The sequence below is a fragment of the Haliotis asinina genome, chromosome 10, assembly GCF_037392515.1.
Source record: "Haliotis asinina isolate JCU_RB_2024 chromosome 10, JCU_Hal_asi_v2, whole genome shotgun sequence".
NCBI lineage: Eukaryota > Metazoa > Mollusca > Gastropoda > Lepetellida > Haliotidae > Haliotis > Haliotis asinina.
The window spans coordinates 40,515,906-40,540,576 of NC_090289.1; the positions used below are offsets into that span (position 1 = coordinate 40,515,906).

Here is a 24,671-nt window from a genome sequence, read left to right on the forward strand (position 1 = left end):
AGATCATACAAATAAATACAAGTAGTTTTGTTGAGCTTCGATGGACACAAACCTACGTATTCAAGCTCGAACTGTGGTCGTTTCACATGCTTTTTTAAACAAAGCGAACCCCATTTTACGAGCCAATTTTGTGTGTGCAGGTTTCCTTTCCTCATTTGTACGTTTTCAGTGTTCTGTTAATATCGAAGTGACGAAATAAACAGAGGGTATTTTGTTAATGTTGTCAAATAACATGTATATTCCATCGAGTGGTCTGACAAAGCTGATATATTCACGAGTGGCGCAGCGACGAGATGAAACATACATGTTATTTGACAACATTAACAAAATATTCTATTTACTATATTTTGATCATTATTTGTAAATGATCGAGACATCGAGTAAGTCTGTAACAGTGATATTCTACTCAGTGAAAATATCATTTTTATTTTCATCAGTATTTACAGTACTTCACTCTTAAAAAATTAATATAATAAATATACTTCATGCTTCCCTCAGGGTAGTCTGTCTAAGTACTGCATGTTTGTTTGTGATCGGTGATGAGACAAAGAAAAATAAACTTGCAATAAACTGAGAGATATCAGTCACGGCTAAAGCCCTATAATAGAAAAAATAATAATACATAGTTAAAGGCTCAATGCTGTTTTATTCAGTCCTGAAAATATTTAATCACACGTGATTTAAACAAGCGACAAAACTCTTTTCATATCCGTAGGAATTATAAGCAAACAGTGGTCAATAACATGTTGAACATGATGCTGTACAACGAGTCTGAAAATAATAAAGTGTATCATTTTGAGGATCACGTGCTTTGGGAATTATAATTAATTATCTCCAGTTTCTTTGATTACTTAAAATTTTCAAAATATCATTCGTGTTAATGATCTCTTCAACAAAATAGAATGTCATTTTCTACAAACTTTAATGACAATTTATATACGCACGTGTAATCATCGATTCTTTTCATGATTGTTTATTTAGTTTTTGCTCATCGTGTGTTTAACATGTTCAATCTACAAAAGATTCTCTAGGTTATATAACTTCAACTTTAGTACTTCAAACCAATTTGCCGGCGCTGGAAACTGACTCAGGACTTGTACCTCAGTACAGCCAGGCACTATTCTGGCCCGTTGGTAAGAGGTTTGGAATCTGACAAATGTTCATCATCGTCATCTGATTTGTGCTGCTCTTTCTTATACTTAGCCCAAAGAAGCTTCAGGACATCAAAGGCAACAATCTCCCCAGCGTTGTTGGTCAGTATTCTCATCAAGAAGACGCCATCATCTCTCAGATACCGCCTCACAAAGTGCTGGAACAACCGGACGTCCACTTGAACATGCTCATCTCGGAGCATCTCAAGGTACTTGTTCAGGAATCCCTCCCTCCTTGAGGTAAAGACTTCCGCTACTGTCCACTTGATGAGGCTGAGGAAGGTCGCCAATGCGACGATGACAAAGATAAACCACAGGGCTGTGTACGCCTTCTCCAGGTACATGTTCATGGGGAGGGCGCACTGTACTGTGTGGCGTTGGATGTTTTGGAGCTGACGGACTTCAAAGTCACACATACCAACCCGCGGGAAGTGATCCAAGTCCTGCATTGGTGCGCCAGACTGTAACATTCTGATAACTTCGGCACCGTAACCCCAAAAGTTGAAACCAAGGAAGGCCGATACGATCTGAAACTGTACTAATACATTGATGAGGTAGAGGATCTTGACAAATAGGTAGAGCCTTGTCAGGAACCGTCCCGAACGCTTCCCCATACAGAAGGCAATGCTGAAGAGCAAAGACTGAAACCTCGCCAGTGGACTGGAATCAAAGTGCCTGTATGACTTTAACCATCTGTGGATGTATTCTGCTGTGTACCTCGTGTTCGCCTCCCTATCCTTTTCTTCCTCCAGCTGGGTCTTGATGGCCAGTTGAACGACCTTTTTCATGTTGATGCCAGAAAAAGTATTGAAGATTGTCCAGATGAAGTTGGGAAATTTGAACATGAGAGCTTGTACAAGAAACATCAGAAAGACCCAGCGGTAAAATCGAAGGCTCCTGTCCTGTGACATTCTCTCGTCAACGTCCACGGGGAGATATTCACTGAACGGCACATTGTACATGTTGCTGATCCAACAATACTGGTGGATGTAGAGTTTGAAATTGTCGTCGTTGTACTCTTTGGGAACCTTCAAAACAAACAAGAGACCATGCAAAAATAACTGTATATATACCGATGATCATGTTTAATCAGCTACAAACAAATGTTTCTAGGACTTGATTCCTGCCACATATAGAAGCATGCCCTTGGTCAGGCAAGTGAGTTTGTTCAAAATAGCCGTGTTCATCCAGCAATGAATGGGTACCCGGTAGGATAGATGCTATATAACTGTTATCCTTCTGGCTCCTCAGAGGCAACTTGGGTTATCCAGGTAAATATAATAATGCCTGTGTCACGCGTATGATTTTCGTCTCTGAGCATCATTGAAATGGATATTAGGCGCTCTGGTGGGGTTGGGATAGATGGAAGATTAATGGCTTCATCTAACAAAATGCTTCAGGATTGATTTGATTGAGACAACTGACAGGTGAGTATTAAATAAACTGTGTAACAAATGTACCCAACAGTCGATGGAGCCCCATTTTGTTTTAGCGCTAAAGAATCCGGTCATAATGACCAGAACAGTGACCATCATCCTGTGGTGTATCTGATCCACAACATCATCGTCACGGATGAGGCTGAATAATTTGAAAGCCACAAACTTCTCCACAACCTTCTTGTACATCCTGCAACGATGAAGACAGTGACGATTAAGAAGAACCCCTTGAGGTCCAAATTCAAATATGTTGCTTATTCATATATTGTATATATGATAGAACTCATATGTTACAGTCAGTATATACATGTCAAGGGTATCTACCTGTCCACGGGTCAAGTAATATTTGGAGACGATAGGTTTCACCTCTCGTTGTAACACGTTTCCTCTTCATTTGACTTTCTGTGCAAAGGGATTGAAATAACTCAATACCATCACGTGTGGCATTTGCATATTTCACTAACGCTTCCATAGCATTTCTAAGGAAGCCCTTGCTCTGAGGGAGAATCAGTTTTAGTGAATCATTTTTGCTTTAAGGACAGTTGGATTAATCTAAACTTCAAACATGATTTTATTAAAAGTGTGAGTGAGTGAGTTTAGTTTTACGCCGCACTCAGCAATATTCCAGCTATATGGTGGCGGTCTGTAAATAATCGAGTCTGGACCAGACAATACACCTGATCTTGCGACCGATCCCGTTAGTCGCCTCTAATGACAAGCATAGTCGCCTTTCATGGCAAGCATGGGTTACTGAAGGTTTATTTTGGGGAAAGTGGGTAATAAGGGAAATATTATCAAACTCCTGTAATCAATGTACTCTAATCTACCAGTATGTGTGAGATCGTCAACAGGCTTATCGGAATATTTTAAATGCAGGATCGGAATCGGAACATCGGAACCTGATGTGACTTAAGGCCAAAACTGTGGGGGGTGTTAACAACAGATTTTCCAGTATTTATGCATTGCATTAATATATGTATTATATGCAGGTGATGGGCTTACAAAGGAGCTGAACCAGAGAATCCAGTGATCGAGAGCATGAGCATGGATCTGCGCAATTGGGAATCGATGACGTGTGTCAACCAAGTCAGCGAGCCTGACCACCCGATCCCATTAGTCGCCTCTTACGACAAGCATAGTCACCTTTTCTGTGAAGCATGGTATGCTGAAGACATATTCTATCCCGAACCTTCACGGTGGGCACAGATCGAAACCCATGCTAATCTTGTCTTCTCAGTAATGTCAATGATTTTAGAAATTGACTGTAACATATACAGGAAAGCTATTTCCACCATATTATGAATTATCAGGGTATATGGGTAATTAAGCAACGTGCCGTGATAATGCAAACTCCCAAATAATACATTTTCCCAGATAATTCACGTTGCTTAATTACCCATATACCCTGATAATACATAATATTGTTCAAAATCATTGAGATTATTGAGAAGAGAAGATAAGCATGGGTTTCGATCTGTGATCACTGAGACCTCTTTTAATAAAATATAACCCGTGAAGGTTTGGGGTAGCAAACCATGTTTGCCAGAAAAGGTGACTATGCTTGTCGTAAGAAGCGACTAATGGGATCGGGTGGTCAGGCTCGCTGACTTGCTTGACACATGTCATCGGTTCCATATTGACTTTCTGCCAGGTAAGTATACAAAATGCCTGATTGACACAGGGAATGCAAATAAATAACATCGTGGGTAATACACGGTGATTCTCGTCACTGGTGCATCAGTTGCAGAAGTGTCCACCAAATGTCTACACTCAATTTGCTTTGAAAACCTTACTTGGGCCTTGAATGATGTTACCGTGATCAAACACATTCCGAGTGAGAGTGACGTGATGTCATTTGAAATATTGCTGAAACAGCATGGTCGAAAAGATGTATTATAAAAAATGAATTGTTGGGAATGCGTATAATCAAGGAATATGTATTATCTGTGAATTTGTATTGTAAAGGAACACGTATTATTTAAGACTGTGGAACTTCCTAAACAAATTAATTATTTTTGTAAATAACGTTTTACGATTACATAATTTACAGTATGTAACTTTTGTAAGTGTAACAAAACTCATACATATTATATGCCTAAATTGTCAGTTGGTATTTATTGATTTATTGATGTCCCTGTTATTCGCTAATTTACAGGCTGCAAATAAAATAAACGTGATAAGTTTACACTTGTACTTTTGACCTCAAGGCCACTTATACAAATACAAATCTGTCTCTTTGTCTATAATGCATTTCCCTATTCCCATATGTTCCCTTGTTTGTTGTTTGTTTGTTATATTTATTTCAGGCGAATGGGTTTTTTGCTATGGCACAAGTCTGTGCCTTGTCCTACAAGAGAAACGGTTTTTCGCAAAGACCTGTAAACTGCCAGTTTCTACATGGTTTAGCCATACTGATTCTCACTGGATAATGCTTGCCCCGCCCCCTTTCGTGTGCCGAAACTATGACGTCATCGCAAACAGGTTTCGAAGTTGAGATACATTGTAGAACATAAAAACAAGTACAATGTTGGCAAATGTTTATTCAGGGGAAAATGACATCATTTTAAACATTTGTATTAAACTACAAAAAGAGCAAAGAAATTACAATTTAGATTCTTTTCAATCTTGAACTGAATTTTAAAGAATTAAGTTGAAACTCAAAGATGTAATTTTGATACACAATAGATGCTGTGGACGCCGCCGTCTCCGTGACTTGCCACGCGGCGTTTACAGTGGCAGAGGGCTATGTTTTCATTCGTTTAGGTGCAGTTGGTGGATCCAGTTTGTTTTCGATTGCTGATAACACAGACTGTGACGGTCGCTTGTGTTGTCTCACTGCCTCAGAGCTTCTCTGCCCTGTTATTCGCATGATTCTCTGCTCTTCTACTCCCTCTTCGTACAAACGTTCGTGCGCTTCCACTTGTGCGCTTCCCGGAGTGGTTTGTGAAGTAACCAGGAATACTAGTGGAAGTGCACATATTCATCACTAAAGTGCTCACTTTTTTACGCCAATAACCTGAAAATACGCCAATCACCTGGAAAATAGAATGTTGTCATTTCCTTTAGTTGAAATAGGTCTCCTGTAGAACAGCCCACTGTTGCCAATCTTGGGTTGCCATATAGTTCATACAAGTGAGGTACGGAATTTGATATATTCGGTCCCATAAGATCAGTCCCGAGCAAAATTGGTTAGCTTGTAGTCTTCTGTGTTCATCACAAGCTCGGAGTCCGAAAAGTTTACAGTTGTAGAAGAACACTGTGTTCAGGAGACTTTGGCTGCTTTTATTCCCCAGCAATTCTTTATTCCATAAAGTTTTCTCGGTTTTTTCGTTGCTGGGTTCATGTTGTTTAACAGTCGTGCCAATACCCTTTGCTGTCAATCTTCGCATCTCGGCCCTCAGAACTTTTCGAAAATGTGACACGCAAGGCTTTTCGTATCCAAAACGTTAACGCCGATGTCTCCTTTTTCCAGCTTGCAACGTAGCACATTGGAGATAGAGGGTCTTGGGTGGATATCCATCCACCTTTCGCTTCCAACACAGACCTGGACAGATAGTTGTTCACATCGGGGGATGTAAAGTCTTTCATGTCTGGCACACAAATATTTTGCCCGCCATTGGTCGAAAACACGCATTGCCCACTTCGTGTCATTTCGAGTTCTTACTCTCAGCATCAGCTATGCGTAGCATAAATTACGAAAGCCTAATGCTGCCACTTTTGTAGCATAAGATATTTTTTTTCAAAGACAATTCTCGTTACTTCAATTATTTACTCGTTGCTTCGAGTATTTTCTCGTTATTTCAATGATTTTCTCGTAACTTCGAGTATTTTCTCGTTATTTCAAATATTTTTTCGTTGCTTCGATTAATTTCTTGTTATTTCGAGAATTTTCTTGTTGCTTCAAGTTTCAGTCAAAAACTTGAAATTTCGAATATTTTCTCGTTATTTCAAATATTGTTTTCGTTGCTTCGATTAATTTCTCGTTACTTCGAGAATTTTCTCATTACTTCAAGTTTCAGTCAAAAACTTCAAATTTCGAGTATTTTTTCGGTGCTTCAAGTTTCTTTCAAACACTTGAAATTTCGAATATTTTCTCGTTGCTTCACGTTTCTTTCAAAAACTTGAAATTTCAAGTATTTTCTCGTTACTTCAAGTTTCTTTCAAAAACTTGAAATTTCGAGTATTTTCTCGTTGCTTCAAATTTCAGTCAAAAACTTGGAATTTCGAGTATTTTCTCGTTACTTCAATTTTCTTTCAAAAACTTGAAATTTCGAATATTTACTCGTTGCTTCAAGTTTCAGTCAAAAACTTGAAATTTCGAATATTTTCTCGTTATTTCAAATATTGTTTTCGTTGCTTCGATTAATTTCTCGTTACTTCGATTAATTTCTCGTTACTTCGAGAATTTTCTCGTTACTTCAAGTTTCAGTCAAAAACTTGAAATTTCGAGTATTTTCTCGTTACTTCAAGTTTCTTTCAAAAACTTGAAATTTCGAGTATTTTCTCGTTACTTCAAGTTTCAATCAAAAACTTGAAATTTCGAGTATTTTCTCGTTGCTTCAAGTTTCAGTCAAAAACTTGAAATTTCGAGTATTTTCTCGTTACTTCAAGTTTCTTTCAAAAACTTGAAATTTCGAATATTTACTCGTTGCTTCAAGTTTCAGTCAAAAACTTGAAATTTCGAATATTTTCTCGTTGCTTCAAGTTTCTTTCAAAAACTTGAAATTTCGAGTATTTTCTCGTTGCTTCAAGTTTCTTTCAAAAACTTGAAATTTCGAGTATTTTCTCGTTGCTTCAAGTTTCAATCAAAAACTTGAAATTTCGAATATTTTCTCGTTGCTTCGATTTTATTTTTCTTAATTTCTAAGTTTGATGGAGGTAGCATGTATATTTTAGGAGATCTGCTCCGAGCAAGATGACATCCTCATAGTCACAGCCTAAGTCACATGTCCATGGATACAGCAAAAAAATAAAATTCATATCTGAGTATAACCATCAAATGGCACATCTATGGATCATGCTTGGTACGTGCGCCAAATTTCATGAAGCTAGCATGTATAGTTTAAGGAAATCTCCGAACAACATGACACCCTCATATCCACCGCCTAAGTCACATTTGGGAGGAAACCGCAAAAGCTTAAGGTTCATATCTGGGTTTAAACCCCAAATGGCAAACCTATCTATCATGCTTGATACGTGTTCCTAGTCTGATGAAGTTATCATGAATAGTTTAGGAAATATGTTTGGGACGGTATCGACCCCCCAAAAGACAGACCACTTAAAACAACACATTTTATGGTTGGTTGCACAAGGCTTAATTTAGCTGTGTCGTTGAAAATTGTGGTATGTGTCCTGATAAAAAAGACAACATTAAATTTAGAAATGGTACGGTTATACGACCTCTGGCCATATGAAACTTTAAGTGTTATTGAAATTGTTCATTTAATATTTTCAAGAAAACTGCTTCGCCACATGTTGTATGTGGAGACTGGAAGCAAAGCAATTCGTACTGATATTCATACCAAAATAGTATGCTTTTGGAGCAAATTGACTTCAGTCAAATCCTCAAAGTTATCGAATATATGGTATCATTTCACAGTTAAGTCTTATTTGCGGTTCACTCCAAAATGACCGACCTCCTGTAAGATAAATTCAGTGAGTACACTAGTTAGCTCAGCCATGCTCTCCACCCCTATTCCATTAATGAGTTCACTTGGAGTCAGTACATAGTATACAGTCTGTTCAACCTTGGAATTTAAGCAATACTCAATCATCAAAAGGATTTCATTTCACAATGTATGAAATTGAACTTATTCCAGAACCTTATCTTAAATTAACCTTACAAAGTAGGATTTCACTGAGAAAATTTAGGACAACAAATCATAGGTTACCAATGGAAACAGGGCGCTGTCTGAATGGTTTGAAAGAAAGCCGACTTTGTAATCTTTGTAAACAAGCCATATGTGACGAATTCCATGTTGTACTAATATGCCCACCACTTGTCGAACAACAACGAATATCTTTTCTGTGTGAATCCCTCTACCTGTACATGTATTTTTCTCATGAAATGTGATTATCAACCACTCACTCTCAAATTATCCAAATGTATGACACACTGTGCCTTCTCAAACGATATCATGTAAATATATTAATTATATTCACATTGTCACGGAGATGGGTTCTTCTCCTAGGCACATAATTAAAAGATGGTGGAATTATCTAAGTATATCTAGGGTAAACCAAATGTATTCTGTTTGTATCCAAAAATCTAAAGGTGCAAGCATGCAAGTGATGAATGAATAACTCAAGAAGGTACTTGTTGATATTATTGTATTGTAATCAAAGGTAAGGTATACATTCGTAATGACTCAACTATAAATGAAGATTAGGTCAATTCAGAGGTCACACACAACCCTAACGTAAAATAAGTATGAGATAAAAGTAATGAAGGTCAATTTGGATACTGGTCTAAATAATTGTGATGGGGGGAGGACCTATAGAGAACAGGAATAAATAATGGTTTTATACCAAAAAGGAAATATGGATGGCCCTAATGGGTAAAAGCTAATCAAATTAGTCTTGATTGCAGTTCCCTAATAAAACACAAGGAAAAACTGGGCTTACCACAATTCCTGCCTCCAGGACCCAGAACTCCCGTCGGTTCCTCCCCCTAACTGGCACTTGGGATGTGTGACCCCGACCCCCCAAGTAACCCCCATTTAAATACCAGGGGACCGGACGTCGGAGAAAACGGCCGAGCCCTCAGTGCCATAAAATAACTTTAGGCAATTCTGTGCTTTCCTAAATCACTAATTAGGTTAATATCAGGACTGTGTGTGAATGAAATAATATACATTATATATGAATGGAAAGCTAGTTTCCTTACCTAAATAATGGTATATATTGTTTATTAAGCAATCATATTTACATAATAGAAAATTAACAATATGTGCGTTTTGTAGTAGTTATTAGCGTAATACAATGTTAAGTAGTATTTTATAAAATAATGAATGTGAATGGTAAAAAGTAGAAGTTGAGGGCTTTCGTTTGATATATAATTTGCTGAATGGAATTTTGACAATACTTTAAAATGTCGAAATGAAGAGGGGTAAACAAAAACAAAAGCCAGCTAATCAGGGCTAAGCTGCCCTGGGGATTGGGAACATTGAGCCCTATTTTTAGAAATATGGAACCCGGTGACACCTCCCCCCATAAGGAAAAGAAAATTTTACACCCGAGGTGTAAAAATTTCTTAATTGTTTAAAACGCACATATTAAGGGTATTAAACACAATTAAACACAATCAAAATCATAAACTATAATGAAGAATAACAAAATTAAAGTCAATGAGATATTTACATTATGATTCACAGTTCTCAGTTCTGGAACATAACGGTTTTCTGTTCACAGTTCAACGACACCGGGACAGAGCGTCGGCAATGACATTTTGTGAGCCTGGAATATGCTGGATGGAGAGATTAAAGTCTTGAATGAGTAAACTCCATCTCAGCACGCGTTGGTTAGTTAATTTGGCTCTATGAATAAAAGTCAGCGGATTGTGATCAGTGAATACTTTCACAGGCTCTGTGTTAGATTTCAAGTACACCTCATAGTGCTTCAGGGCCTGGATAAGTCCTAGAGCTTCTTTTTCTACTGTTGAATAGTTTACTTCATGTTTGCTGAACTTCTTGGAGAAGTAGCTGACGGGGTGGTCAAAACCGTTGTCATCTTCTTGGAATAACACTGCCCCAGAACCACAATCACTTGCGTCTACTGCCAGCTTAAACTGACGCCGGAAATCAGGAGCAGATAACACGGGTGGCGAGCACAACATTGCTTTGAGAGCAAGGAATGCACTCTCACATTCCTGCGTCCACACAAACTTGTTACCTTGTTTCAGAAGTGACGTAATTGGAGCAGCGACAGAGGCGAAATTGGGACAGAAACGGCGATAGTACCCAGCCATCCCGAGGAAACGTCGTACTTCACGTTTGTTGGTCGGCGCAGAGAACTTGGTGATTCCTTCAATCTTGGCTTGTACAGGGGCCACGTGACCTAGGCCAACAACGTGACCCAGAAACTTGACCTGAGCCTTACCAAAGTCACACTTGTCCAGATTAATGGTAAGATTCGCGTCACGTGCTCTCTCAAACACAATTCTAAGCTGCACCAGATGATCTTCCCAAGTCATGGTTGCTACTACCCCATCGTCCATGAAAACGTGGAAACATGTGATGTCACCAAACACACAGTTCATCAGTCGTTGGAACGCCGCTGGTGCCGTCTTCAGGCCGAAAGGGACTCTTTTGAACTGGTACAGGCCTGTTGGAGTACAAATGGCGAGGATCTCCCTAGCTCTGTCACTGAGTGAAATCTGGAAGAACCCCTTCCATAAATCCAACTTAGTTAGGTATTGAGCTGCGCCAATGCTGTCTATACAGTCATCCATCCTGGGCAAGGGAAATGCATCACCCTTTATGGCCAGATTCGCCTTCTTCAGATCAGCACATACTCTGTATCCGCCTCCAGCTTTGGGCACAAGCACACAGGGTGAAGACCACTCACTATTAGATGGTTCAATGATGTCATTGTCAAGCATGAACTGAATTTCTTCTTGAAGTATGGCTTGCTTCTTAGTATTCATACGGTAGGGATGTTGTTTCACAGGCTTGGCATCACCAATGTCTATGTCGTGTTCCATTAAATGAGTTACAGATGGGCTGTCAGGGAAGAGACATCTGAACTCTTCAATTAGGGCCTTAAGTTGTTCTCGTTGCTGGGGTAACAGATGACGTAACCTGTCATCTAGGTTGGCCAATGCTTCGGAGTTTGTTAGGCGAACCCCTACTGGGTCATCAAGGGTCGCGGCGGGAGGCTCATTAACAGCACATGCCACGGGGGTGGTCGGTGGTCGCTCATGGTATGCCTTCAGCAGGTTGATGTGGCAGTACCTTGTCTTCCTGCGTCTATCAGGGGTTGCAATCAAGTAGCCTACCTCACTAACCTTACGCAACACTTCATAAGGGCCGAAGTACTTAGCTTGTAGGGCTGACTTATCAACAGGTAAATATAATAAGACCTTGTCACCTGGCTGGAATGACCTATCCTTAGCCTTAGCATCATAAAGTTGTTTTGATTTTTCATGGGATTTGGCCAAATGCTGCTTAGCTAACTCTGTAGCCTGAAACAACCTATCTTTGACCCTAGTCACATATCCTAACAAGCTTTCCTTAGGTTTATGATCCAGCCAATTAGCCTTAACTAGCTGTAGTGGACCTCTGGGTGCGTGACCAAACAATAGTTCAAATGGAGAAAAGCCTAACGACTCCTGCTTAGCGTCCCTAGCAGCAAAAAGGACAAATGGTAGCCCTACGTCCCAGTCTTTTTCATGTTCATATACAAAACACCTTAACATGCTTTTCATGCTCTGGTGGAAGCGCTCTATTGCTCCCTGGCTTTGAGGATGGTAAGGGGATGAAAATACATGTTTGATGCCCAATAAATGTGTCACTTGCCGAAATAATTTGGAAGTAAAATTTGTGCCCCTGTCTGATTGAATTTCCAAAGGAAGACCTGTCATAGTAAAGTACTTAACAAGTGCTTTAGCGACCACTGCAGCGGTCACTTTTCTAAGGGGAATTGCTTCTGGGAACCTAGTAGTTAGGCACATTATTGTAAGGATGTATTGGTTACCCTGAGAAGTACGGGGAAGTGGGCCTACAATATCAATTTGGACCCTATCAAATGCATCTTGCACCTGTACATCCTGGAGTTTAGCTTTGGGAATAACTTGATTTGGTTTCCCCACTACCTGACAGGTGTGACACGACTTACAATACTCCTCAACATCTGTATACATGCCTGGCCAATAAAAATCAGAAACAACCCTATCATGTGTTTTGGTACGACCAACATGACCCGAAAACAAGCTGTCATGAGCTAAACTGAGAATTTCACCTCTGTACAATTCTGGTACAACAATCTGGGACCTATCCTCATAGTAGTCATCGGTCAGATAAACTCTAGACAACCTCATAAGAACACCATCTTCAACGTGAAATGATGTGCCTTTCTCATCTACCTGAGAATCAACCTTGGACCATAACTCAGATAATGTAGGGTCCGACTTTTGCTGTTTTATCAACTCTGTCCTATCCCAGCTAATTTGAGACAACTTATCCTGACCAACATGTGGACTCACAACTGGACCTATTTCCTTCTCGGACCTAACTGTACAGTTGTCAATGGGCTTATCCCTATGCAAATTAGCACACTCGGAAAACAACTGATTTAGACCCACATCATCTGAATCTATGACATCATCAGCTAACTTCTTCCGTTTTGACATACCCCTGGTAGTAACACACGCGGGAAAGACATCAACATCTGCAACATCATCCTTAGTTACAACTGGCATTGACGTAATCAATAAAACTGGTTTATGACTTCCACAACAATAATCAGTGAGATCAGACCCCAGCAGGATATCAATATCGGCAATCGGCAACTCATCCACAACTCCCAATAAAACTTCACCAGTAACAAAATCTGACTGAAGATGAAATTTATGAATAGGAACAGTTTGGTACACATTACCAACCACCTGGATAACCACACTCTGTCCGGTCCTAGTTATCTCTGGTTGCGTAACTGCCTTCCTGCGGATAAGACTAACAAAAGCCCCCGTGTCTCTGAAGACTGACACCTCCTGCAATGGGCCATTGCTATGACAACCTAGCTGAGCCTGAGAGACATACTTTTGGTAATTAACCTGTCTAGAACCCTGGTCCCCTAGCCTATTCATCTTCACAAACCCAACAGTTTTCTGTTGATCTCGCTTCCTGGCATAACAGTTGGCTACCACATGATTATCTTTACCGCAGTATGAACATTTTGGACAGAATGACTTAGCATTAGCTGAAAGTTCTGAAGAGCCCTTATTGTCGCCAGCCGGCTTGGTAGCATAGCACTGCTCCGCACTGTGACCTTGTTTCTGACATTTACTACACCAAAGCTTAGATTGTTTATTACCCTTGGAACCTCCGTCCCGACCTTTGCCCTGGTCACGGTTGATTGACTGACTACCATTACCAAACTTGCCATTAGTCACAGCCGTATTCTGACTTTTATGAACTAAGATGTATCTGTCTGCTAACTCTGCTGCAGCACGAACAGACGTAACTTGCTGATCTTCAATGTATACCCTCACATTTGGAAATAACTTGCTCTTAAAATCTTCTAAAAGAACTAGCTCCCTCAATTTGGAAAAATCACCATTAACTCCCTCTGACTGTTGCCATAACTCAAATGCATCGGCAGACTTCGCCACAAAATCACAGTAATTTTCATTAGAACATTTCTTTAACTCCCTAAACTTTTGCCTATATGCCTCACTAGTAAGCTGGTACGCTAATTGGATGGCCTGCTTTACTTTACCATAGTTATCCCTATCAGAACCTTCCAAGGATGTGTAAGCCTTGCTAGCCTTGCCTTTAAGTTTGCTCTGCATGATTAGACACCAGTAATGCTGAGGCCAATCTAACGCCGTAGCCACATGCTCAAACTGAGAAAAGAATTTCTCAACGTCCTCCTCCTCAAAATTAGGAACCGAACGATAACACTCGTTAATTCTGAACGGAGCTGAATTACTGTCTGAGCTAGCGCTGCCCTGACTACTATATTCTTGACTCTGCCTATCAAAATCCATCTTCTCCCTTTGAAACTCTCTCTCTCTTTCCCTATCTCTCAATTTCTCCATTTCAAAATATCTTTCCTTCTGCTTTTCCTCCATTTCTAACTTTTTCAAGGTTAACATTTGATCAAAAGTTAGACCAACCTGACCTGAACTAACATTATCAGCCTGATCAGTGCCCTGACCACTATCAGTACCATTGTTTTGCTCCTCATTATCAACTATATTTTCATCTGCAGCCGGCTCGCCAACCTCAGTAAACAATTTCTTGATTAACAGATCCCTGACCTGCCGGACACTACCTCTAATTTCTTCCTCAATAGTTACACTCTTCTCTGAGGCCAACCTTAACAATTCGGGAAGCTTAGCCCTTTTAATTTCAACAACAGTCGACAAGCCTTGGATACTAGTCATGATTGAGTACAAAGATAAAAAAAAACAGAACATAAACTGATAGACATAGAAATGAGATAAGATAAAGATCCCAGGTCGGCAGCTCTCGCTTACCTAATAGAACATATCTAAAATATCCCGGACGAGCCCCCAATTTTTCTAACCTTAGTACTCAAAACCCATGTCACGGAGATGGGTTCTTCTCCTAGGCACATAATTAAAAGATGGTGGAATTATCTAAGTATATCTAGGGTAAACCAAATGTATTCTGTTTGTATCCAAAAATCTAAAGGTGCAAGCATGCAAGTGATGAATGAATAACTCAAGAAGGTACTTGTTGATATTATTGTATTGTAATCAAAGGTAAGGTATACATTCGTAATGACTCAACTATAAATGAAGATTAGGTCAATTCAGAGGTCACACACAACCCTAACGTAAAATAAGTATGAGATAAAAGTAATGAAGGTCAATTTGGATACTGGTCTAAATAATTGTGATGGGGGGAGGACCTATAGAGAACAGGAATAAATAATGGTTTTATACCAAAAAGGAAATATGGATGGCCCTAATGGGTAAAAGCTAATCAAATTAGTCTTGATTGCAGTTCCCTAATAAAACACAAGGAAAAACTGGGCTTACCACAATTCCTGCCTCCAGGACCCAGAACTCCCGTCGGTTCCTCCCCCTAACTGGCACTTGGGATGTGTGACCCCGACCCCCCAAGTAACCCCCATTTAAATACCAGGGGACCGGACGTCGGAGAAAACGGCCGAGCCCTCAGTGCCATAAAATAACTTTAGGCAATTCTGTGCTTTCCTAAATCACTAATTAGGTTAATATCAGGACTGTGTGTGAATGAAATAATATACATTATATATGAATGGAAAGCTAGTTTCCTTACCTAAATAATGGTATATATTGTTTATTAAGCAATCATATTTACATAATAGAAAATTAACAATATGTGCGTTTTGTAGTAGTTATTAGCGTAATACAATGTTAAGTAGTATTTTATAAAATAATGAATGTGAATGGTAAAAAGTAGAAGTTGAGGGCTTTCGTTTGATATATAATTTGCTGAATGGAATTTTGACAATACTTTAAAATGTCGAAATGAAGAGGGGTAAACAAAAACAAAAGCCAGCTAATCAGGGCTAAGCTGCCCTGGGGATTGGGAACATTGAGCCCTATTTTTAGAAATATGGAACCCGGTGACACACATATACAGGTATGTTCTATGTTTCACCTTTTGTGTTTTTGAGAAAAGAATGAAAATTCTGTTTGTTCTTCTACCAGTCACTACAGAGTATAGTAACAACACATTTCCATCTTTCTTAATTTACTTGTAATTAGAGTGAAAAGTAGTCGAGAACTGAGTTGCTTGAGAAGCTGAGAATGTTCTCAAGCACTTTTAATATAAAAAGTCTTAATATAAAAATCATAATTCATTACATGAATTAAAACAAAGTATAGTTTCCATATCTGGGCACATGTTATTATTATCAGCTTAATTAAGCCTTATGCAAACAACCCTAAAGTGTGTTGTTTTAAGCGGTCTGTCTTTTGTGAGGTCTGCTTTATGGGAAGATAAGATGTTGCAAGGGTGCGCATCCTCCCTATTGAACTGAAAGTTTGTTTTATGACCACTGAAACTCGGGTGGTGTAGGGTGTAGCTTGTAGGGTGTGTGTGACTATGAGGATGTCATCTTGATCGGGGCAGATCTCGTAAAATATACATGCTAGCTTCATCAAACTTAGAAATTAAGAAAGATATAATCGAAGCAACGAGAAAATATTCGAAATTTCAAGTTTTTGAAAGAAACTTGAAGCAACGAGAAAATACTCGAAATTTCAAGTTTTTGACTGAAACTTGAAGTAACGAGAAAATACTCGAAATTTCAAGTTTTTGAAAGAAACTGAAGCAACGAGAAAATATTCGAAATTTCAAGTTTTTGACTGAAAATTCTCGAAATAACGAGAAATTAATCGAAGCAACGAAAAAATATTTGAAATAACGAGAAAATACTCGAAGTTACGAGAAAATTATTGAAATAACGAAAAAATACTCGAAGCAACGAGTAAATAATTGAAGTAACGAGAACTGTCTTTGAAAAAAAAATATTTTGTGCTACAAAAGTGGCAGCATTAGGCTTTCGTAATAAATATCGTCGCCTGATACGAATTTCGCAAATCGTTCACTTTGAGCGGGTGGATCAACCTCATTAGTAGTGGCATCAGACCTATTTTCTTCAGAAAACAGGTCGAACTGAAGATCAAATAATCCAACATCCAGGTCAGTTTGGTTGCTTGCAGTCACTTCCTAAATATACAAAGACTGGGATACAGTTAGGTCCTCGAACCAACTTGGGAAAGTGTAATATCATCAATTTCATCACTGTACACATTCATGACAGTTGTTTCCACGTCCTCCATGGTTGAGAAGTTTTTTAAACATTAACGACCTAAACTGGCGCGCGTGACGTGATATTCATGACGTCATATGGTACACTAATTTTCCCGTCATTTTGTTTTAAACACCCCGTCGAAATCTCATGGGGCAAGGCTACACATGACTCGAGGTTCGTCTAGTTTAGTTACAACAAGGTTTGTCCTGTCTTTTGACTGACGGGCATAGTGGCATCTCGGGCTACGCAGTACGCCTGTCAATCAAAAGACAGGACAAACTGTGTTGTAACTAGACGAACCTCTCATGTGCCAGTTAACTTTAGCGTATTTTTTGTAATGTGTATTGTTATTGATTAAGTGATAGTTATTATTGGATCACACTGTTTTGAGTGATAGTTATTAAGGGTCATATTTCGTACCATCGGTAAAAGTGTTTTAGCGGCACGCCTTGAAGGGTGCGCTTCAGAGTTGCCCCCTTTCCCCAAATTCTGCTAAAAAAATCAGGAAGACCGTTTAGAAAATGTGTTCGTTCGCAGATCATTTGGGGTTAGTGTCTTAATCAAAGCCTCAAAAATGAACCCTTATTATATGTTTCAAACTGAAGGCATGTCTGAATATTCACGTCAGTGTGGAACCACAACGTCTTTAGCGACAATTGGTTACTTTGCAATGTTTCAGGATTATTACAAAATAGGAATAAATCAATTTCCTGGACATTTCAGGGATAGCCTATTTCATAATCACTTCGCCGAAAAACTATTTGTTAGTGTGAATTAATTTGTTGGGTCCAGCTGTTCACAAATAAAAATGATCGTTAAAAATATTTCGTTTTGCAACTCATTTGGGGTCTCATCCCAAACACATACTTAAACTCATATTCCTAATCATTGTTCATGTGTATATTCCCACCCTTAGGTGTCATCAACCTAGAAAATATTTACTTATTCATGATATCATGGCAAGCTCAACCTCAATGTCATAGCGACATGTACAGTGATTTAATTTGTTGGGTCCAGCTGTTCACAAATAAAAATGATCGTTAAAAATATTTCGTTTTGCAACTCATCTGGGGTCTCATCCCAAACACATACTTAAACTCATATTCCTAATCATTGTTCATGTGTATATTCCCACCCTTAGGTGTCATCAACCTAGAAAATATTTACTTATTCATGATATCATGGCAAGCTCAACCTCAATGTCATAGCGACATGTACAGTGAATTAATTTGTTGGGTCCAGCTGTTCACAAATAAAAATGATCGTTAAAAATATTTCGTTTTGCAACTCATTTGGGGTCTCATCCCAAACACATACTTAAACTCATTTTCCTAATCATTGTTCATGTGTATATTCCCACCCTTAGGTGTCATCAACCTAGAAAGTATTTACTTATTCATGATATCATGGCAAGCTCAACCTCAATGTCATAGCGACATGTACAGTGAATTAATTTGTTGGGTCCAGCTGTTCACAAATAAAAATGATCGTTAAAAATATTTCGTTTTGCAACTCATTTGGGGTCTCATCCCAAACACATACTTAAACTCATATTCCTAATCATTGTTCATGTGTATATTCCCACCCTTAGGTGTCATCAACCTAGAAAGTATTTACTTATTCATGATATCATGGCAAGCTCAACCTCAATGTCATAGCGACATGTACAGTGAATTAATTTTGGGGACCCAACAAAATAGTATGTAATTCTTAATGTAAAGCCATATTTGACGGATTTACATATTTTATGTTTAGCATGTTTAGATAGTGGTTATACATCTTAGTTGAACGGTGTTAACATATACTGTATGGACTTGGTTTGGACAAGTTTGGGAATTTCCTGAAGTAAATGTTGACATTTCGGTAAAGTTGTCAAGCAAAGTCACATTGGTTTTTATACTAAAAAATGGAGATCTGAAATGGTAAATCATATTTATACAAAAACTTCAAAGTAATTTTGTTATGAAATGTATTTTGATCAGGTTAGACATTTCAGAAATAGAACAAGTATCACGCAAATGTCTAATGGCAGCCTAATAATGGATATTGGCAGGTATAGTAATATTCAAAGCCAAAGCCGGTTATAGGCATATTGTCAAGGAAATATTTTCACTGAAGAAGAGTATCATTCTATGTCAGTTTGCCCAAAGGATTTACGATTTAAAAGAAAATATATAAAACGTTTTTATCGGATTAGACCTTGTGCATTCAAATGTGTGTCTTTGTTTAAGAATCAAATAAATCTGCTTTGTTAAATTATCTCATATTGTTTACTGCGGGACGGTCTCGCCAGTCTCGAAAGTTCATACAGTTACAAATAGTATTGATTTTTTTCCATCCCTTACAAACAAATGCGTTCGGCAGATACTTTTTATTGCTATGGAAATGGGGTTCTCGCTTTGATTTTAGCAGTGTGTTCCGTGTTCCCTCGTTGGACTCGGTCAAACGTTGACAACACGTACTACCGACGTTTCATTAACGCCCGTTTCGTTTCTCAACACCTCCAATAAAGCTTAATTCGGTTCTACCAATTCAAGGCATCGCACAGTACCTCTGAGTATAATAATTTGTAAATGAATGGCCGTTTTTTCACATAATCAGTCTACCATTTACTTTAAATTTAAGATAGAATGTTTCAGTAATTTATAAAAGACTAGTACATATATACCGTGCACAGCGGTGATATAAACGGTAGAGATAACGTATTATTTGATTAAGTAGTATATCAGACGCACTCTAAGTTTGAATCACCACAGGCATTTCGAATGCACCACACAAAATGTTTGGTGACATGAGACTGAATGATTTCACAGTCGAGACTCGTGGATGAACAACTTCGAATTCATAGCCTTGCTCATGATATTTGCCGCTTTTTGAAAGTCATAAAACAGTGACAAATGCCTCACATACACCCCCACCCCCACCCCCACCCCCACCCCCACACACATTGAAAAGGAATAGCCCAATGTCAACAGTTTATATATTGTTTGAATTTGAAATTTCGATACACACTTATTTATTGTGCTTTCAAAATGTACATGTTATATTCAGCAATACTTTCAGGTAGTTATGTATCCACATTGCCTTTTTCCTTTTTCCCCTAATTGGATTATTCACCGGGTTAAGTTAAGCATGAATACTCTACTCAGACAAATTATACTCGACCGGCGACTCCTTGTTGTACCCATTAATGCAAAGCGATAGGCAGGGACAAACAAATGCCATTGTCTTTCGGTATAAAGCAGCCGGGGATCGAACCAGCGACCTTCCGCTTTCCGGGCGGACGCTCGAACCATTATAGCACGGAAACGGCCAAAATGACTACCAGGGATTCAAGAAAACTATAAATATGAATGCAGACGTAACAATATGCTCCATTACCTGCTAGCTTGTAAAGGTGTATCAGGGAGTGGACTAAGCTGGTGGACTAAACGCTACGAGATAACTGTACCGAGATAACCACTCGCATGTATAAGCAGGTTGAGACTAGGATTGTCATTGGTCATACTGTGAAACACTCCTTCATTACATGGAAGCCTCTTTGAGGAACCGTTCATAAATCATGGCCAGGGGTGGGGGGTCAACCATTTTGAGCTGGGGCGGCTGAGGGTCATCAATGTTAAAGTTTTGCTTAAAAAATATAGGATCATTGACTTTGTACATGACGTGCAGGGGATCACTTTCGCACGTCATCAAATAATGAACTTGTTACCAATGACGCTTCGTTTTTAATATCTCTTGAACGAGAAATTAAATATGATATTGGATCACAAATAGATATTGGATCATATGAAAAGATACTCGTGTGAGATCACCTATTTCCGTGACGCTCCATGAGCTCGAATTTAGCATTTATTATGCACTTGAAATGAGATCTACAAGAATACGTTTAAAGATGAAACAAGATCATACGACGTGATAAAGGTGAGGCTTTAGTGTTTGGATTTCCAGGGCATGGGATCATATTGTATTGTCCTTTCTTACATGCTACCTTGTGGTGTATCTCTAAAATGTGTCTCTAAAAAGAACAGTTTTTGCTGCAAACAGGCGACCATGCCCAAGCATACTAGCGGAAAGCCAATGAAGTACTGTTCCACGTCCCAGGTCACATGTTCACGTGCAGCGAAGGTGCCAAGCAGAGAGGGATAAAAATGTCCTGAATACAACATGTGCTCTGCAGTTTTGTGCTGGACTGATCTGACATGGCAAGACTTACAACAGATACGATAGCACGCTATTGGCTTGCGTGGCTGACGGGAGGCGTGGCAGAACAGCGGTGGTAACGTGAATATTAACAGATATGAACTGATAATAAGATAGTGGGTGACGCTTAATCAGTGTGCATGTATGTCGAATATTTAATAAATAGGATAGACGCATCTTCGTGTGAAGTAGTAACAGTACTAAATCAAATGGACACCTGATACACGATAAATCTGTTGACGAATTAGCTTTAGTTGAACGTGTTCAATCGGAAGTCAGTGCTGTCCCTCTGTCCGCGCGTCTCTCTGATCAGTTCGAAAATTATTTATTGAACTTGAACTATGTTTTCACTGACGGGCAAATCATTCTTTGGGGGAGAATCGAGAGAGGCTCTGTTTTCGCAGACCCTGTGAATAAAGGGACTATATTTTAGGTACAGTCGAAACTGGTAAATTCTGAAGATGTTACATAGGGACAACAGAGATATCGAGTTTTCAGTGTTCGACAGAACGGTGCTTGACTGTAAACTGATTGTGAGAGAGTCTGTGGTTCTATAGACTACTTACTTGAAAGGAAAATTAGTCCCTGATTGCATGCGGACTTTCACATTTTAGAGAAACTGTGGTTGTGTATGGGGGGACAAGAGACTCAAGACTATGGTTCAATCGACTCTTTTGGATCAGGGACTTTCTGTTTGAGATATTCTTTCTGGTTTCAGAGACGCTGTGGTTGCATGTATCCCCCTTCTGGAAGAGGCTCTCCGGTTCCGTAGGACTGAATAGGAAATCCTAGATTGGCATTCTCTGCTCGCAGAGACCATTACGATGAATATGAATATTTTAATGGCGTTCAAAACTACGATGTTTAGGGACAGTCATCACGTGTTAATACATTCACGGCTAAAATGCCTGTGATAGAGTGATAGATACCAGGTTTCTTACGAAAAAAAATATTATAAATATATTTGAGCGAAGACGGGTCTGTGTCTGCCAGAAACCACATATCCTACATGGGTGTCATGTACCCTGCTGAAATCGGGTGTAACAAGTTTCTGAGATATAGCTTGTCTTCCGAGCTGTTTCAAAAGGTATGTAACTGGTGAAGATCCCATATATGTATGTTGGCTTGTCGTTTAACGCTGCATACCGGCTATTCCCGCTACATAGGGACGGCCAGTGAATAATCGATTCTGGACAAGACAATCCAGTGACCAACAACATGAGCATCGATCTACGCAAATAGGTAACGATGACATGTGACCTCCAGGACAGCGAGTCTGAACACCAGTAAGTTTTGCTGAAGACAGATTCGAACCAGGATCGTCACGGGTGGAAGATACCATATATCCAACATGGAGTTGCTTAAGGTGAAAAAGCGGGGTTTCTCTTTGTCATCCCAGCCTGCATGTTTTCCCGGATATAACTTATTTCATGGACTGTTTCATCTGAAAGTATTATATTCGGGAATTATCTGTCTAAACGATATCTGAGTCTGTGTGAACTGGTATCAAAGATTTGTGTGAGGCCAAAGTCCTGGTTTTCGAGCTGTTTTCGTTGTGATAACCGGAGATGTGATTACGACGACTTCACAAGTAAAGTTCAGTGATAAGTGTCCCTATCTACAGTCCAGTGCAGTCGTGTTGCTCATGTCAAACCCATTGTTATCAAGACCTGGCCATACCTGTAATTAGTAACAATCCAGTGTAAACAACTTTCAGAGTTGATACAGCCCCTTCTCCCAAGACTTGAACTTACTGAGACAACATACGATGTACCATATGTCAGTTTACTTCAAAAATGAAACGGCCACAGTCACTGAATCTATCCCGCAGAAAATATTGTTGATTTTAATATTCCTGGTAACTGAAGTCAAAGAGCAAGTTCATGTATCGAGTTCGAATATCCTATCGGGCTATAACGCCCTCGGCCAGTGTTATGACTTACGTTGAAGCACCGTTGGATGTCACACCTGTGCCATGTTGTCTTGACAAAGGGTCCAGCGTTGGACTCGGGCTGGCTAAATATAATTCGTCAAACGTTGACAATACGAACTACCGACGTTTGATTAACGTACGTTTCGTTTCTCAATACCTCCAAAAAAGCTCGTTCGTTTCTACCAATTCAAGGCATTCACCCATCGCACAGTACCTCTGAGTATTATAATTTGTAAATGAATGACCTGTTTTATTTACATATTTACACTGATATTTATGATAGAATGTTTCAGTCATTTATAAAAGACTAGTACATATACACCATAAACAACAATGATATATACGGAAGAAATAACGTAACGTCTTATATGATTAAGTATTATATATCAGGCTAACGGTAACTTTGTATCACTACAGGTATTTCGAATGCACCACACAAAATGTTAGGTGATCTGAGACTGATAGAATGTTTCAGTCATTTATAAAAGACTAGTACATATATACCATGAACAGAGGTAGAGATAACTTTACGTATTATGTGATTAAGTATTATATATCAGGCTAACGGTAACTTTGTATCATTACAGGTATTTCGAATGCACCACACAAAATGATACGTGATCTGAGGCTGATAGATTGTTTCAACCATTTATAATAGCCTAGTACATATATACCATGAACAGAGGTAGAGATAACTTTACGTATTATGTGATTAAGTATTATATATCAGGCTAACGGTAACTTTGTATCATTACAGGTATTTCGAATGCACCACACAAAATGTTAGGTGATCTGAGACTGATAGAATGTTTCAGTCATTTATAAAAGACTAGTACATATATACCATGAACAGAGGTAGAGAAAACTTTACGTATTATGTGATTACGTATTATATATCAGGCTAACGGTAACTTTGTATCATTACAGGTATTTCGAATGCACCACACAAAATGATACGTGATCTGAGGCTGATAGATTGTTTCAACCATTTATAAAAGCCTAGTACATATATACCATGAACAGAGGTAGAGATAACTTTACGTATTATGTGATTAAGTATTATATATCAGGCTAACGGTAACTTTGTATCATTACAGGTATTTCGAATGCACCACACAAAATGTTAGGTGATCTGAGACTGATAGAATGTTTCAGTCATTTATAAAAGACTAGTACATATATACCATGAACAGAGGTAGAGATAACTTTACGTATTATGTGATTAAGTATTATATATCAGGCTAACGGTAACTTTGTATCATTACAGGTATTTCGAATGCACCACACAAAATGATACGTGATCTGAGACTGATAGATTGTTTCAACCATTTATAAAAGCCTAGTACATATATACCATGAACAGAGGTAGAGATAACTTTACGTATTATGTGATTAAGTATTATATATCAGGCTAACGGTAACTTTGTATCATTACAGGTATTTCGAATGCACCAC

General features: G+C 38.9%; 1 protein-coding gene across 2 annotated transcripts; it reads right to left on the reverse strand.

Annotated features, from left to right (window-relative positions):
- Window positions 1-162: 162 nt before the first annotated feature.
- On the reverse strand, window positions 163-20,545 carry LOC137297751 (innexin unc-9-like). Of its 2 annotated transcripts, XM_067829690.1 has the most exons (3): window positions 20,462-20,545; window positions 2,612-2,777; window positions 163-2,179 (listed from the first exon to the last, which is right to left on the reverse strand). In XM_067829690.1, the coding sequence occupies exons 2-3, from the start codon at window positions 2,774-2,776 to the stop codon at window positions 1,118-1,120; spliced, it is 1,227 nt and encodes a 408-aa protein (XP_067685791.1). In that variant the 5' UTR covers window position 2,777; window positions 20,462-20,545; the 3' UTR covers window positions 163-1,117. The 2 variants fall into 2 exon arrangements, with proteins under 2 accessions (XP_067685791.1, XP_067685792.1); XM_067829691.1 differs by lacking the exon at window positions 2,612-2,777 and having other exon boundaries at window positions 627-2,179; window positions 20,462-20,540.
- Window positions 20,546-24,671: the final 4,126 nt, after the last annotated feature.

Excerpts from the sequence above, each read along its gene's own strand:
- LOC137297751 (XM_067829690.1), bottom strand. The coding sequence starts at position 2,776 with ATGTACAAGAAGGTTGTGGAGAAGTTTGTGGCTTTCAAATTATTCAGC. Across the intron at positions 2,180-2,611 it reads GGGGCTCCATCGACTGTTGG|GTTCCCAAAGAGTACAACGA; the intron begins GTACATTTGTTA and ends TTTGTTTTGAAG.